The sequence below is a fragment of the Eulemur rufifrons genome, chromosome 2, assembly GCF_041146395.1.
Source record: "Eulemur rufifrons isolate Redbay chromosome 2, OSU_ERuf_1, whole genome shotgun sequence".
Taxonomy (NCBI): Eukaryota; Metazoa; Chordata; class Mammalia; order Primates; family Lemuridae; genus Eulemur; species Eulemur rufifrons.
The window spans coordinates 29407445-29421541 of record NC_090984.1 but is presented as its reverse complement, the minus strand read 5'-3'; the positions used below and the strand labels follow the sequence as shown (position 1 = coordinate 29421541).

Here is a 14097-nt window from a genome sequence, read left to right as displayed (position 1 = left end):
CGGGCAGTTGCGGGATCGGAAGAAATTTAGGTGCGGGAGGGAGTCGGGGACCGGGCCCAGTCTGTACTCAACCCCGGGCACGGGCCGTTACGGCGGTTTCGGTGCTTGGAGCGGGAGGGCCGCCCCGGCGCCGAGGAACGAGGGGCGGGCCCGAAGCCGCGGCCTCGCCTTCGCCCGCGCCGCACAGCGCCCGGCGCTCCCCGGCCGCTCGGGGCGGCCTCGCGCGGCTCGGAGCCTGCGCGGCGGAGCGCCGCCACCATGCTGCAGAAGCGGGAGAAGGTGCTGCTGCTGAGGACCTTCCAAGGCCGGACGCTGCGCATCGTGCGGGAGCATTACCTGCGGCCCTGCGTGCCCTGCCACAGCCCGCTGTGCCCGCAGCCCGCCGCCTGCCGCCACGGTCGGGGCCGGGCGAGGGGGACCGGGCGGGAGCAGGGCGGCCGGGTCCCGGGTCGAGCGTCCGCAGAGAGGCGGACGGGCGCGGCCCGGGGCGGAGCGCGATGGCGGGACGCGGAGCCCCAGGCCCCGAGGCCCCAGCCCGCCTGCGGGTGGGGAGCGAGCCGGCCTAGTCCCCTGCGTCTGGGGCGCCCCACCCTGGCCTCCGCGCCTGCTCCACCCGCCAAGTGCTAGGGCGCGAGGGAGGCCTGTTGGCTCGGGTTTCAGAGGGGCCTGAGAGCGCAGGAACCTCCTCTTCCTGCCCCAGCCCGGTGCGGGGCGGTAATGGGGAGGCCTGCGCCGTTCGCCTGTCCGTGAGAGGCCACACGTGCCCGCAGAGCTGCTGCTGCTCATTGGACAAACTGTCTGCCTTACTCTCCCAAAATTTTCTGACCTGCCAGTACCGATGCCTCAGACATTTATCCAGGGGCGAGCCTTCCTTTCGCCGTAGGATTTGTGAATTACCTGGGCTCTTGCTGTAGAGGAAGGTCATGGGAAAGTAGGATTGGGGATTCCTGTGCACCAGACCTACCCTCACTTGGTTTCTAGGCTGCAGGGGTGGCCCATATAACGATGAATGTTACAGGTTCTCTTCCCTGGTGGGAGATGAGCTCGGGCATCCTTTTCAGTGAATGTTTGGAATCCCCAGTTTGTGGTTAAGGTGAACATTTCAGTGACAGTTCAGCCAACCAGCTGTTAGACGCGATCGGGTGGGAACCCCATCAGCGCCCATTGCTTGCACAGATAATAGTTAATTCAGTCTTTCTGGCCCTTGGAGACAGCTGAGCATGTTCACAAGCTTGAGACAGAACAGACTTGAAACTGCTGGGCATACAAAAGTAGTGTATATTTTGTGCATATATATTTTGGGGTCCTCCTTTTGAATGTGAATGTTAATGAAATATTCAGGTTATGCTGAAAATGTGCTTGTTCGTTTTTAAAACGTCAGTCATCCTCTCCTGCACCGCTGGCAACACCATAAAACCATGCTGAGCTTGTATTTATCACAGCTTCGGAAAAAAAAAAAATGAAGGTGCTCAATTTACCTGAACTTTGGGCCTCTACCAAAGTAGATTTGTCTTTAAAAAACTTCAAGGTGGAGTTAAGATTGGAAGTTATTTTGCACACTGGAGCACCATGACATTTAAATAGCAATAAACCAGGGCTGAAAACACTGTCTATTATGTTTCAGATGGGAAACTCTTGTCTGTCGATGTGACTCATTACGTGATTCCAGATTGGAAGGTTGTTCAAGATTACCTTGAGATCCTTGAGTTTCCCGAGTTGAAAGGAATTATCTTCATGCAAACAGCTTGCCAAGCAGTACAGCATCAAAGAGGCCGGAGGTATCTGTTTTGCCTTCTTTATTTATTTATGGAGTGGATCCCCCCTTAGAAAAGGTCCCTTGTTGGAGGGGGATGGGAGGAATTTATTATTTTGTCAGAAAGAACTTTTCGAACTAATTTGGTATTCTCTTTGCTAGTGACGAATGCGGTAACATTATTTTCTATTTCTGCTTCAGCACCTGGCAAAAAGATCTGACTGTAGATCAATAAACTGCAGTGTCCCCAGTATGTGGGTATTTAAGATTCTAGTGTGAATTGGCTTTTGGTTTGCATTTTTATAGTAGCAGGGTTATTGCTTATTTCTTTTTGATAAATGTATATTATTTAATGTTCTTATTTATAGGTACATTGTTTCAGAAGTGTACGTTCTTGGGTAAAAGTACTTTATTTTTAAATTTTAGACTCCTTTATTGTAGAAGCAAATTATACTTGTAATGATTTATTCAATGAAACCAGAAATAACTGGTTTATTTTTAGGTTATTACTGTAACTACCAGCCATCGTAATTGTATTTGCTAAACAAAGGATTTCTAATTGAACCAGTCTAAAATACTTGCCTTGTATCTAAATGAAGAATAGTTGTTCACCTTTTAAACAAATACTGTAAAAAATGGTTTTGGTTCATTTAACATTGAGAAAGGTTTATGATTTGAACTTAAGACTGCGTGGAAATAACATATTAGACTTAATATGTCCAACCTCTTAACACCTTCAGTTATTTAATAAGCAGAAACTATGCATTTATTCTTTTTTTAAATGTGGTTTCTTTAGATCTTGGTAATAGAAGTTGAAGTGTTTTTATTTGTATATGAAAATGATAAATTGTCCTTATAATATGCTCTGTTCAAAAATGTACATTAACTACATTGTGCACAGGCTTTTTCAGATAGAATATTTTAAAATGAGCTTGAAGTTGATTTTGTTCAGACACAAAGATATAGATGTTTATACACATCCAGATTTAAACGCTGCTCCAGGTGTCATATTTCAATTTCTGCTACTAAAATCAATTTGTCCTTTAAATTCAGCTTGCTAACATACTGCGAGCCTTTTCAACTTCTGTTTTCTAGAATATTTTTAATATTAGGGATTGTTTTAAAAACCAATTCCTGGGACATTCAAAGGCAAAGAATTGGAATTTAAATGTCCTTACTCTTGAACATTTCTAAAGTAGTTAGCTTGATGAAAAACTATTGGTTTTCCACTGCTTCACCATGTCTCTGAATATACTAAATGTGAAAACAAAAGATGAGGAGTTAAGAAATAGGATCATATGATAACACCCTGGTTTTTCCAGTTGGTAAGCACTTTTTGAGCTTCTAGCTCCAGACCCTGGGAGTACCAAGAGAAGTCTTGGTTCCTCTCACAAAAACCTGTTGTCTTGCTGGGGTTATGTGGAAGAACCAGGAAGGTGATTATGATTATGAAGCAGGCCCAGGAAGGATAATTTAATGTGCACTATGCAGAGTACAGAAGTTAATGTGAGGTGTGGCGATTAGGCCAGAAAGTCCTCTGGGGGAACTAGGTTTGAGACTGGTCTTAAAGGCTGTATTATGAACATGATTGATGAAGAAGATGAGGAGGCAGGAAAAGGAATTAGGAAGTTTGGGATTTGGCACTTTGTTTACCTGTCAAGCAACCAGCAAGTACATTCAGGTTGACACAGCTAAATGACCAAAATTACCTAAGCCCTAGGAAGTGTCATATATTGAAAGCTAACTTTAAAAATTAATGCTTGCCATTGAATATGTAAGACCCAGGAGACTTGCTTTGTTAATTCAGGCTTCATAAGTGTTAAGTGTAAATCATTTGACTTTTTTTTAAATTGACAAATAAAAATTGTATATATTTATGGTATACAACATGTTTTGAAATATGTATACATTGTGGAATGGCTAAATTAAGCTAATTAACATATGCATTACCTCTCATACTTATCAATTTTTGGGTAAGAATTGGCTTTTTATATTTAACTGAACTTGGCCTAGCAGAGGCTCTCTGGTGTTTTGTTCCATTTGATGTTGGGAAACGTTTTGTTTTTCAGTTCTTCTTTGGAGATTTTTGAGATGCCAGTAAATAATTCATTTTATCCAGTGTGCTTTTAGGAACATTATTGCTTAGAAAAGCTTTGTCAGTTGATAATACCTGGTCTGATCTGGTGTCTGGTATAAGGCTGCTTTGCTGTCTCCTCTTGACTCCCTCCTGAATTCCTTCTTTATAGCCTCAGAGAGTCTCAACATTTCATGCCTCAGTTTCTTGATGGTCTATAACATAAGATTGGAATCATAGAATATTATAGCTGGAGAGATTAAGAGCACATGATCTAACTCTCCATCCAATACCTCAATGTTACTTAACATGAGTAATGTATCGACCTTGTTTCTAAAAGAAAAAAAATTCTTCTGGACACCCAGTGTAAATTTATTTTATTGTTATTTAAATATATTAAACATAAATCTAGGTATAAGTCCTAATGTTTGAGTACTTTAACACAACCCTAAAACAAAATAAGACCTTTAAATAAACAAAGCTATTATATCAGAAAACTGCAAGTGAATATTAATTTAATGTGACAGACGATTTTGTTTTGCTGAAACGAAATCATTAGTGTGAATTTAACAATAGAAGAACATAGCCTCTAATCTGGTTCTATGTGTAGTATGATTTTGTAATTTGATTTCAATAATTTCAACGCAGAGAATGCCTGTTCTCATAAGTATATAGTATAAGACATATGAATAACGTCAGGGTGTTGACTGTTCGGGATAATCACATACTCCGCCATCTACCAATCCTCAAATGCTTATTTAATGAGGGGTCACCTGATAGCTCTGAAAGGCTGTCTTGTCCACCACATTCATGTGTTCACATGTGCATTTGTTTATTCAACAAATACTTATTTAGAGACTCTCTGTGCCAGAAACTGCTAGCACTAAGGATACGGTGGTAAACAGAAGCAGATAGGGTTCTGATGGGGAGATCGTTGGTAATTGGGCCATTGCACAAACAACCGATGTAGAGCCGCAACTGTGACAGATGCACTGATGTTCAGGGACGTGGCTCTAGGACAGCCCCGACTCTGCCAAGGAGGCAAGGAAGGGCTGTCCTGTGGGAGACACCTATGCTGACGGGCCGTGGGGAGGGGGACGTGGCATGCCCAAAGAACGGAAAGAATGTCTAGGTCAGAGGGAGGGCCACGTGGCCTTGGGATGTCAGGGGAGGGTTTTAAGCAGGATGGGATAACATGATCAGATTCTTGTAAAAGGATTACTGGGCCAGGTGGAGAAAAGGCCTGCAGAAAAGAGGGAAGGAGGCTACTGCTTTAATCCAGATGAGAAATGTTGGTAGCTTAGAGATGGAGAGAAATAAATGTTTTCCAAGGGCTGTTTAGTGTGTGCAAATCTGTAAAACTTCCCAAGTACATAACCAAGAGAACTGAAACTATGTCAACATTGAAACTGAAAACATTCTACACAAATGTTCTTAGCAGGTTTATTTCTAGTAGCCAAAAAGTGCAAACAACCCAAATGCGATCCATCAACTGATAATAGTTAAGCAAAATATGGTCTACCCATACAATGGACTATTACTCAACCATAAAAAGGAGTGAAGTACTGATACGTGCTACAACATGGATGAACCTTGAAAAGGTTACGCTAAGTGAAAGAAGCCAGCACGCACACATTCTATAACATCATATATTGTATAATTGCATTTACATACGATGTCCAGGATAGGCAAATCAGCAGACAGAGAGTATTAATAGATCTGCGGTTGCCAGGGGCTGGGGGTCAAGGGGAATGGGCAATGGCTGCTTAATGGATACAGGTTTCTTTTTGGAGTGATGAAAGTGTTCTGGAATTAGACAGCGGTGATAGTTACATAACTCTGTGGCTATACTAAAAACGGCTGAATTATACATTTTAAAAGCATAAGTTTTATGGCATGTGAATTATATCCCAATATAGCTGTTATTTTAAAAAATCTGTGGAACTAGTGATGGATTTGGATATGCGAGATGGGGGAGAAGGTGGCGTCAAGGGTAACGCCAAGGTTTCTGGGTTCCGTGCCTGAGCGGAGAGAGGGAGCACTGCAGGAGGACGGGGAGGGAGTGAAGGTTGAGAGCTGGAGGCGTCTCCGAGGCTGCTGAGAGGGCCAGCACTGACACCAAACAGCGTGCAGTTAGGAGGCAGCCATTCAGGTGATCCAAAATGCACTCCGTGGCAATGTTTTGTGCATATCGTCTAATATAAATGGAAACATAAACCTGTAGAAAACTCAAGGGCTCCTGAAAGTGAGCATATGAAACCCTACCAGGGTTCTGCAAAACCTAGTTGAAGAAATGCATTTAATACAGAATTTGCTTCCTTGTAAGTCTTCCCACTGGTTGTGGGTTGCTAACCTCTTAATCCATAGTGCAGTCAGCAGGGGGAGGGGGCTGTTCCATCTCTACAGAAGGTCACCACTGAATAAAAATAGTAAAAAATCATCTAAAGAAGGTAAATTTAGCTGTCCCCCTAAGAAACTGTTTGAAACGGTTAGATGGTGGAGTTTTAGAAAACATCTAAGCCAGTCCAGGGAAAAAAACTAGGGTTTTTCTTTAAGATTGGAATTTTTAAAACTGAAAATAATTTTATCGTACTTGACTATCCGAAGCCATTGTTCTCCTATCACTCTGGTCAAACTTGTTTAAGGCTCCGTGATGCTCTATGCTGACTCCATGCAGGATACTCATAGATCTAATTCCATCATATGCACCACAAACCCTGACTAGCAAAAATTATGCCTGTATTTTATGCATGCACTATTAAATTATAACCATGAGCCCACACGTCTACGAGAAAACCCGACTGTCACGCTCAGAGCAATTCGCTGTTTGTTTCCGCTTTCCGCATTAATATTCTTGTGCCATTTGTTCATTTGTTTTATCTGGCTGATAGGTAGCTAACAAATGGAAGCACGCACTAAAAGTCTAAGAAAAATATATAGGAGTGAAACTCAAAATTGAGAAAATTCTTTTTGTTAAGTTATATATTTTTCTAAATATTAGGAAGGATCGTCATTACTCTGATTTGCTAATAATACCTGGGTCTGGCTTGTGGCACATCAGTGTTTGGGGAGGACAGAATTTGAGCATCTCTGGGTCTAAAGTGAAAGCGTGATAACAAATGCAGCTGTGTATATGAAGCCCAGTGAAAGGGTAACTGGGTTTTGGAAATGTCAGAGACATTATACTGGACTTGGATCACTGTTGTCACATGGGGCTGTGCATTCGTGTATTCATTTGGAAAACATTTATTGAGCACCTGCTGTGAGCAAAGTGCAGAGGATACAGAGATGAACCACACCGCCTGCTGTCTTGATCACCCTGTCCCACTCTCCTTGGGGCCCTTTGTCTAGCTAACTCCCGTTCATCCTTCAGGTCTCAGGGTCGCCTACTCCAGGAAGCCTTCCCACCCTTCCTCTCTTCTCCTTTCATGGACTACTCACTGAAATGGGTGGTTCTGTGTTTTGTTTGTTTGTTTTTGCCAGGCAGCATAGCTATTTTTTTTAATTGTGGTAAAATGTACATATATAAAGCTTAACATTTTAACCATTTTTAAGTGTACAGTTCAGTGGCGTTAAATACATTTGCATTTTTGTGCAACCATCACCAACATCTATCTCCAGAACTTCATCTTCCCCAGGTAGAACCTTTGTGCCCATTAAACACTAACTCCTCCTCCCAGCCCCAGCCCCTAGTAACTGTTCTGTTTCCCACCTCTGTGAATTGGACTGATCTCCGTACCTCACATAACTGGCCTCACACAGTATTGGTCCTTTTGTGACTGGCTTATTTCACTCCGCATAATATATCAGGGTTCATCCATGTTATGACATGCGTCAGAATTTCCTTCCTGTTTAAGGCTGAATATTATGTACCATATATTATCTGTTTATCCATCAATAGATTGATTTAACTTTTTGGCTACGTACTGTGAATAATGCTGCAGTGAACACAGGTGTACAAATATCTGTTTGAGTCCTTGCTTTCAGTTCTTTTGGATATATATCCAGAAGGGGGATTGCTGGATCCTATGGTAGTTCTGTTTTATTTTTTTGCTGCAGGTGTAGGTCTCTACACCTACTCCAGGGGGCGCTGTTCAGATGCAATGGGATGTCTAGTCAGTGTCCCCCTGAGCATTCAGTACAGCAGCCCTCACCTTGTCCAGCAGACCTGGCACATAGAAGTGCAGCAAGTATTTGTTTAATGAAGGAGCTTTTCTTTCTTTTTTTTTGAGATGGCATCTCACTCTGTTACCCTGAGTAGTGTGCCGTGGTGTCAGCCTAGCTCACAGCAACCTCTCAAATTCCTGGCCTTAAGCAATCCTCCTGCCTCAGCCTCCCAAGTAGCTGGGACTACAGGAGCGTGCCATGATGCCCAGCTAATTTTTCTATTTTTACTAGCGACGGGGTCTCGTTCTTGCCCAGGCTGGTCTCGAACTTCTGAGCTCAGGGGATCCTCCCTCCTCGGCCTCCCAGAGTGCTAGGATTACAGGCGTGAGCCACCGTGCCCAGCCTGAATGAAGGATCTTTAGCAAGGGAGATCATCTGTAAACAAATCACCACAATAAGTTTAAGTGCATTTTTAGGGGTGTACAAAATGTGATGGCAGGTAAAGGGAGCAAAAACTTCTACGGAGATAAGATCAGGAAGAACAGGGAATACTTTTTCAGAGTTTTCTCTGAAATGATAAGTTACAGATGTTTATCAAATCTCTTCAAAAGTCTTTTTTATTACTTAACAAACAATGCTCATTTTAAAAACTTCAAGCATTACAGAAATGTACAAAGCAAAAAATAAAAGTCTGGTGTCCCGCAGAACCAAACACAGTTAACAGCGCAGTGTAGACGCTTCTAAGAGGCTTTTATAATGAGTTTTAAATGGGTCTTTGTGAAGGTGGGAAAATTACCAATATATGTTCTAGGCATCTTGCAGGGAGGGGGCCGCTTTTGTTTGCACAAGTGGAATGCTGTTAAGGAAAGCTGCTATTCACAGAAATGAAACAGAATCCCTTTATTTATGAAGACATTTTATAAGTTGCTATTACTTGCATCTTTTTAAGGTGACTCAAAATTAGAATTACTAAGAAAATAAAATCAGTGTTTCTTGTTTTCTGGGGGGTTTTTTGTTGTTCTTTGTTTGTTTGTTTTTGTTTTTGAGACAGAGTCTCACTCTGTTGCTCAGACTGGAATGCAGTGGCCTCATCACAGGTCACAGCAACCTCAATCTCCTGGGCTCCAGCAATCCTCTTGCCTCAGTCTCCCAAGTAGCTGGGACTTTAGGTGCGCATCACAATGCCCAGCTAATTTTTCTAATTTTTGTAGAGATGCGGGTCTCGCTCAGGCTGGTCTCGAACTCCTGAGCTCAAACGATCCTCCCAACTCAGCCTCCCAGAGTGCTAGGATTATAGGTGTGAGCACTGCGCCTGGCCTCAATATCTCTTGTGTTCTAATAAAGTGTAAGACCACACAGATAGTGGTTAGTATCTGCTGATTTAGACAGGATAAGTTAGGGTGTTCTACCTTTGCTTTAATGAAAAGACTTATTTTTTAAAACCCATGGTCACAGGCTGGAGGCAGGGATAGAAAGATACAAGTTTTATTATATTAAAACACACATTAAATGCCAATCAGCTACCTCGATATTTACATATTAACTTAACATCTAGTTTAATATGAACGTATTTTTAAGTAAACAATTGACTCCTTTTTAAATAACTGAATGTTTTCTGTAATTTCATATTACTATACTATTAAAAAGCACTTTCTTATAAACTGATCTATATGAGATTTCATACTCCATTTTTGACTTCAGCTAGTGTCGTTGGAAGGATCTCTTCTTGTTGGGAAAAACCGTAAAACTTTCTGTTAGTCGTCTGACGGTGAGGCTAGCCCTCATGTAAGTCACGGAGGCTGCGTCACTATAATTCACAGATAAATCCCCAAACTTATTTACCTTACATGTCCTTTCCTAGCACTGCCAGCAAAAAGTAAAAAGTAAAATCAATGTTAATGCCATTTATAGAACAAAGTGAGGTACAAAAATAAAGTGCTAAGCTCTCTGCTTAGCTCTGTGCACTCAGGCTTTGAAGAGGGGTGGGGGTAGGACAGGGCAGCGTAATTACATAAAGAAATGGCCACAAGTCTCCAAAGGGGAAAGAGGGGAAAGGAGTTTAATTGATCTGCAAACTAATTAATGAGGCGCTGCCCAAGCACATTCCAGCAAAACTGAGAAACAGGGGCAGCCCAGTAGTACTGAGCACCCAAGGCCACTAGGCACATGTTTCTCAAGTTTTAAATAATCAGTCTTTTGCTCTCAAATACCTGATCCTCTTTTGATCCTTAGCAAGAGATGGCAGTAGATGAGTACCTGCTATGTTGGATTTATTTTTCTCCCCTGTGTCGCAGGCAGTATAACAAATTGAGAAACCTCCTGAAGGATGCACGTCATGATTGCATTCTCTTTGCTAACGAGTTCCAGCAGTCCTGCTACCTGCCGCGGGAAAGAGGAGAATCCATGGAAAAGTGGCAGACCAGGTATGGCGCCGAGTCACTGTCGTTTCCACACAGTCCTCTCCTTTTGTTTGCTCATCATAGGCTACTTGGGAGTTGATCTAAATAGTACGCTAGAATAAACCAACAATTATCCTGGAACCATGAGTGACACTGAAATGCTTGACATGCCAATATTTTAGACATATCATGAGTACATAATTGATATATTTTTAAAATTGTAATTAGGTGCCCAGAGTAAGTTTGCCCCAGGCCCTAATGGCTAGCAGGATCATTCCAGTGACCTAGAAGTCATGACTTGAATACTTGTGTGTGTGTGAGCGGGAAAGGAGTCCTGCTTTTAAGCTAATAAGATCATCTGCTCAGTTTTCTGCTATAGGTTGTTCCGCTCTCCTAACCAGTATTGTTAAACTGAAACTGATAGTTCAAATCTGAAGAAGCTGTTGGCAGGAAGTGAATGTCCGAGTTGAGTCCCCCTGGAAGCAGAGCCTGAAGCAAGCCCTTGAGTGGAGGGTGTTGATGTGGGGAGTGATCCCCAGAGGCAGGAGGAGGGAAGTGGGGAGTATGAGATGGAGGAGGGAGGGTAGTACAGGGTGTGTTTCTGCTGTGGGGAACGAAGCCTCATGGTCCGGCTGAGGAACCTCTGAGGAGCCAGGTAGAATGGGCCTCAGAAGTCGCCTTGAAGGGCACAGGCTAGGCCTTTTAGTTAGTTGCCCCCTTTAGTCGAGGGTCATCCCTCAGGGGTGTTAACTCCATTCACTGGCCCCTTGAGGTGGGATGGAACTGACCCCCCAGCTGCAGCTAAAGTCAGAGGCGGACCTAGGGCACAGGTGCACCAGTAGCCTCTGCTGCACTCTTCTGTGTAGGACAAAAGAGACCTTAAGCTTTGAAATGTCTTATCTGAAATGTCTTATTTAAATCATCTTTTTCCTTGTAATTGTTTATGTGTTATAGCCATTAAATGTTTTAACTCTCCAAAGCAAAATAAGCACTGATGCTGAGTCCTTAGTTATAGTCCCTAAGTTCCCACAGGGCTCAATACCAGAAAGGGAAAAGCAAATATTTCTCCAGATTGGGTCACATATGAGTACTCACAATGATCACGTTTACTAACTACACAGCCTTGCACATAGTAGGTGCCCAGTAAATGATGGCTGAATTTTTTTTAAATGTAGAACGAATGGGACCTTACATAGAATCTTAATCTGCATGGAAAGGGAAACAGATGCCTACAGAAATGGGCTGTCCAAGCTTGTGCACTTCTTTAGAACCATAATCCCATCTTGAACACAGTTGTCCAGACCTAGGCTCTGTTGCCCAGTTCAAGTTCTCTTCAGGAAGACTTCCAGGCATTTCACATGGTTCCATATCAGACCCCATTAGATTATGAGCTTCAGCTACTTGCAGCGCAGCTTTTCTCTTAACCAAAGACTTGTTTCTTTGTCTTTCACGCTTCACACAGCATACCTTGTCATCCTGTGGGCTGCTGTGTGGCTCAGCTGCCCATTAAAGGGTGTTAAAAGATGGCAGAGCCTCGTGGTTTCTAGGCCTCGTCAAGAAATGAAAGTGGTGGCTTAGGTGCCTTAGGCAAGAAGAGATAACAAGTGCTTTCTGATTCATCTTTGTATTCCCCGAGCACCCAGCCCAGGGCTTCTTTACAGTGGATACTCCGGAAGTGTTTGCTGAATGAATGGTTATCTGTACAGACCAAAGGACAGCACATTAAAAGCCAAGTGTGAAATTCTGAACGATAGCCTTGGGAGGGATCACCTGCCCTTTGCTTTTCCAGGAGCATATACAATGCGGCTGCTTGGTACTATCACCACTGCCAGGACAGGATGCCAATTGTTATGGTGACGGAAGATGAAGAGGCAATTCAGCAGTATGGAAGTGAAACGGAAGGAGTGTTTGTGATTTCTTTCAAGGTATTTCCAGCTGCTTGTGCATAAGCATGAGAGTGTGTCTGTGTTCATTTCCTACATAGTGCCCGTAAGGCTCGAGATCGCTTTGGTAACACAGAAAAGAGAAAATAAGGAAGGAGGATGTTAGGAAGTTCCATGTCTTCATTACTCCTCAACGAATTAGGCTTGACTTTTGCAAATTCAGACAAACTCCTTTAACTGTAAGGCCCACAGCATCCAAGACCAGTCCAGTAAGCCCCTGCTGACATTAAATTAATGTTTATAGTTATACCAGTAATAGTAACGATGATGATAATAGGTTGAATAAAATTGCCAACATTCTTTTGCTTTTGACCTACAAAGTGGCAGTTTTACATGGTTCCACCTAATAGTAATAGCCAACATGTATCTATGCCAAGCACTATTCTAAGTGTACTATTTCATTTAATTCTTGCAGCAACTCTGTGAGGTAGGTGTTATTATCCCATCCATTGGTAAGGAAACAGCACAGAAGGGCTAAGCAACTTGCCCAAAGTCACACAGTAGAAAATGGTAGAGCCATGATTAAAATGCAAGCAGTCAGACTCCAGAGCTCTTAGCCACCATGCTATACTGCCTCCCAAATTATTTTTTTGAATGCACACACAAAACACAAACCATTTTAAAGGCCAGTCTTGTTTTTCAGCGGTTCTTCACTCTTCCCCACTTGCAAATGTCCGTGGGGGTTAGTAGGGGTAAACGAGAGGGTTGGAATGTGGTATTATTTATGTGAAGGCTGTCGGATCAGCCTGCTACAGATCACAGACAGGAGTGGCATTATCAGGTACAGTTTCTTTGGGCTATCTTAGCGACACAGTTCTTCCTATCTCTTAGGTCCTTTTGCAAGAATAGAATGACTGATTACTGATTCTGACAGAATCTCGCCAGATTACTGATCTCTTCTGTCTGCCTGGTTGGTCAATCAGGTTCCTCTGGTTGATACCATTTCTTGATGCAGAAACCGGAATGAGGGCCTCCATTACCCCTGTCAGTTTATAGAAAGTCTAGTTGGATTGGGGATTGTAGATTCTGTAAGGGGTTCCCAGGTGCATGTATTGCTAAAGATTTGCCAATAGAATTTTCTTGGCCCTGCTATAAAAAAGTGTTCTGGCATGCCAGAGAATTCCAGGGGCGCTGGATATTAATGGCAGTGTCACTTATTTTTTCTGTTGCAATATATCATGTTCTTGTTCCTGCAGAGGACAGTTGACTAAAATTATATTTTTCTACTTTCTGTGAAATTACTTTTCTTTGTAGTCCAGCGGTATAGTACACTATTATTTTGTATAGCTTTTCTCAAGGAAACTGTGACCAAGGGCCTCACAGAGGTGAATGATAGCAGAGAAGAAGAGATATTGTGACGTTCAGATGAGAGGAAAGCCCAGAATTTTCTGTGGGGACTTGAAGTTAGATGGAGAAGAGTGAAGGCGATAAATCCCTCTTGAAGAGGTGGTTCATGGTGACAAAAGTTTGGTGTTGATAAGTGACCCCTAGAATTGGGGGACTCATATTAGCACAAATGGAATTTCTGGAAGGACTAGAGAAAGAAAGGAAGCCATTTGAACAGGATCCTGAAATTAGCAGGAGAAATGCTGGAGTTGACAATAAGGATAACTTATTTTCTTTTCAGTTTGAGAAACGAGAATGTGCTAGACTCTACCTCAGACTCAGAGTTTAAATCATGTATAAAAAGACCAGAATATACAGCCACATGTAAAGACAGGCTGCCTGGACGTGTGTGTGTGTGTGTGTGTGTGTGTGTGTGTAGAGAAAGAGATTTGCAAGTGCAAAGTAATGCAGAAGGTGGAAGTGTTCCGAGATGGG

At 42.8% G+C, this 14097-nt stretch overlaps 1 protein-coding gene across 1 annotated transcript in view; it reads left to right on the top strand.

The window, feature by feature from the left end:
- The first annotated feature begins 219 nt into the window (after positions 1 to 219).
- Positions 220 to 14097, top strand: part of DIS3L (DIS3 like exosome 3'-5' exoribonuclease) — a 31929-nt gene continuing 18051 nt past the window's right edge. Inside the window, exons 1-4 of the mRNA XM_069482612.1 lie at positions 220 to 397; positions 1625 to 1778; positions 10229 to 10357; positions 12123 to 12258. Of these exons, the coding sequence (XP_069338713.1) occupies positions 259 to 397; positions 1625 to 1778; positions 10229 to 10357; positions 12123 to 12258 (558 nt within the window). The 5' untranslated portion in view covers positions 220 to 258. The remainder of the gene's footprint in view (positions 398 to 1624; positions 1779 to 10228; positions 10358 to 12122; positions 12259 to 14097) is intronic.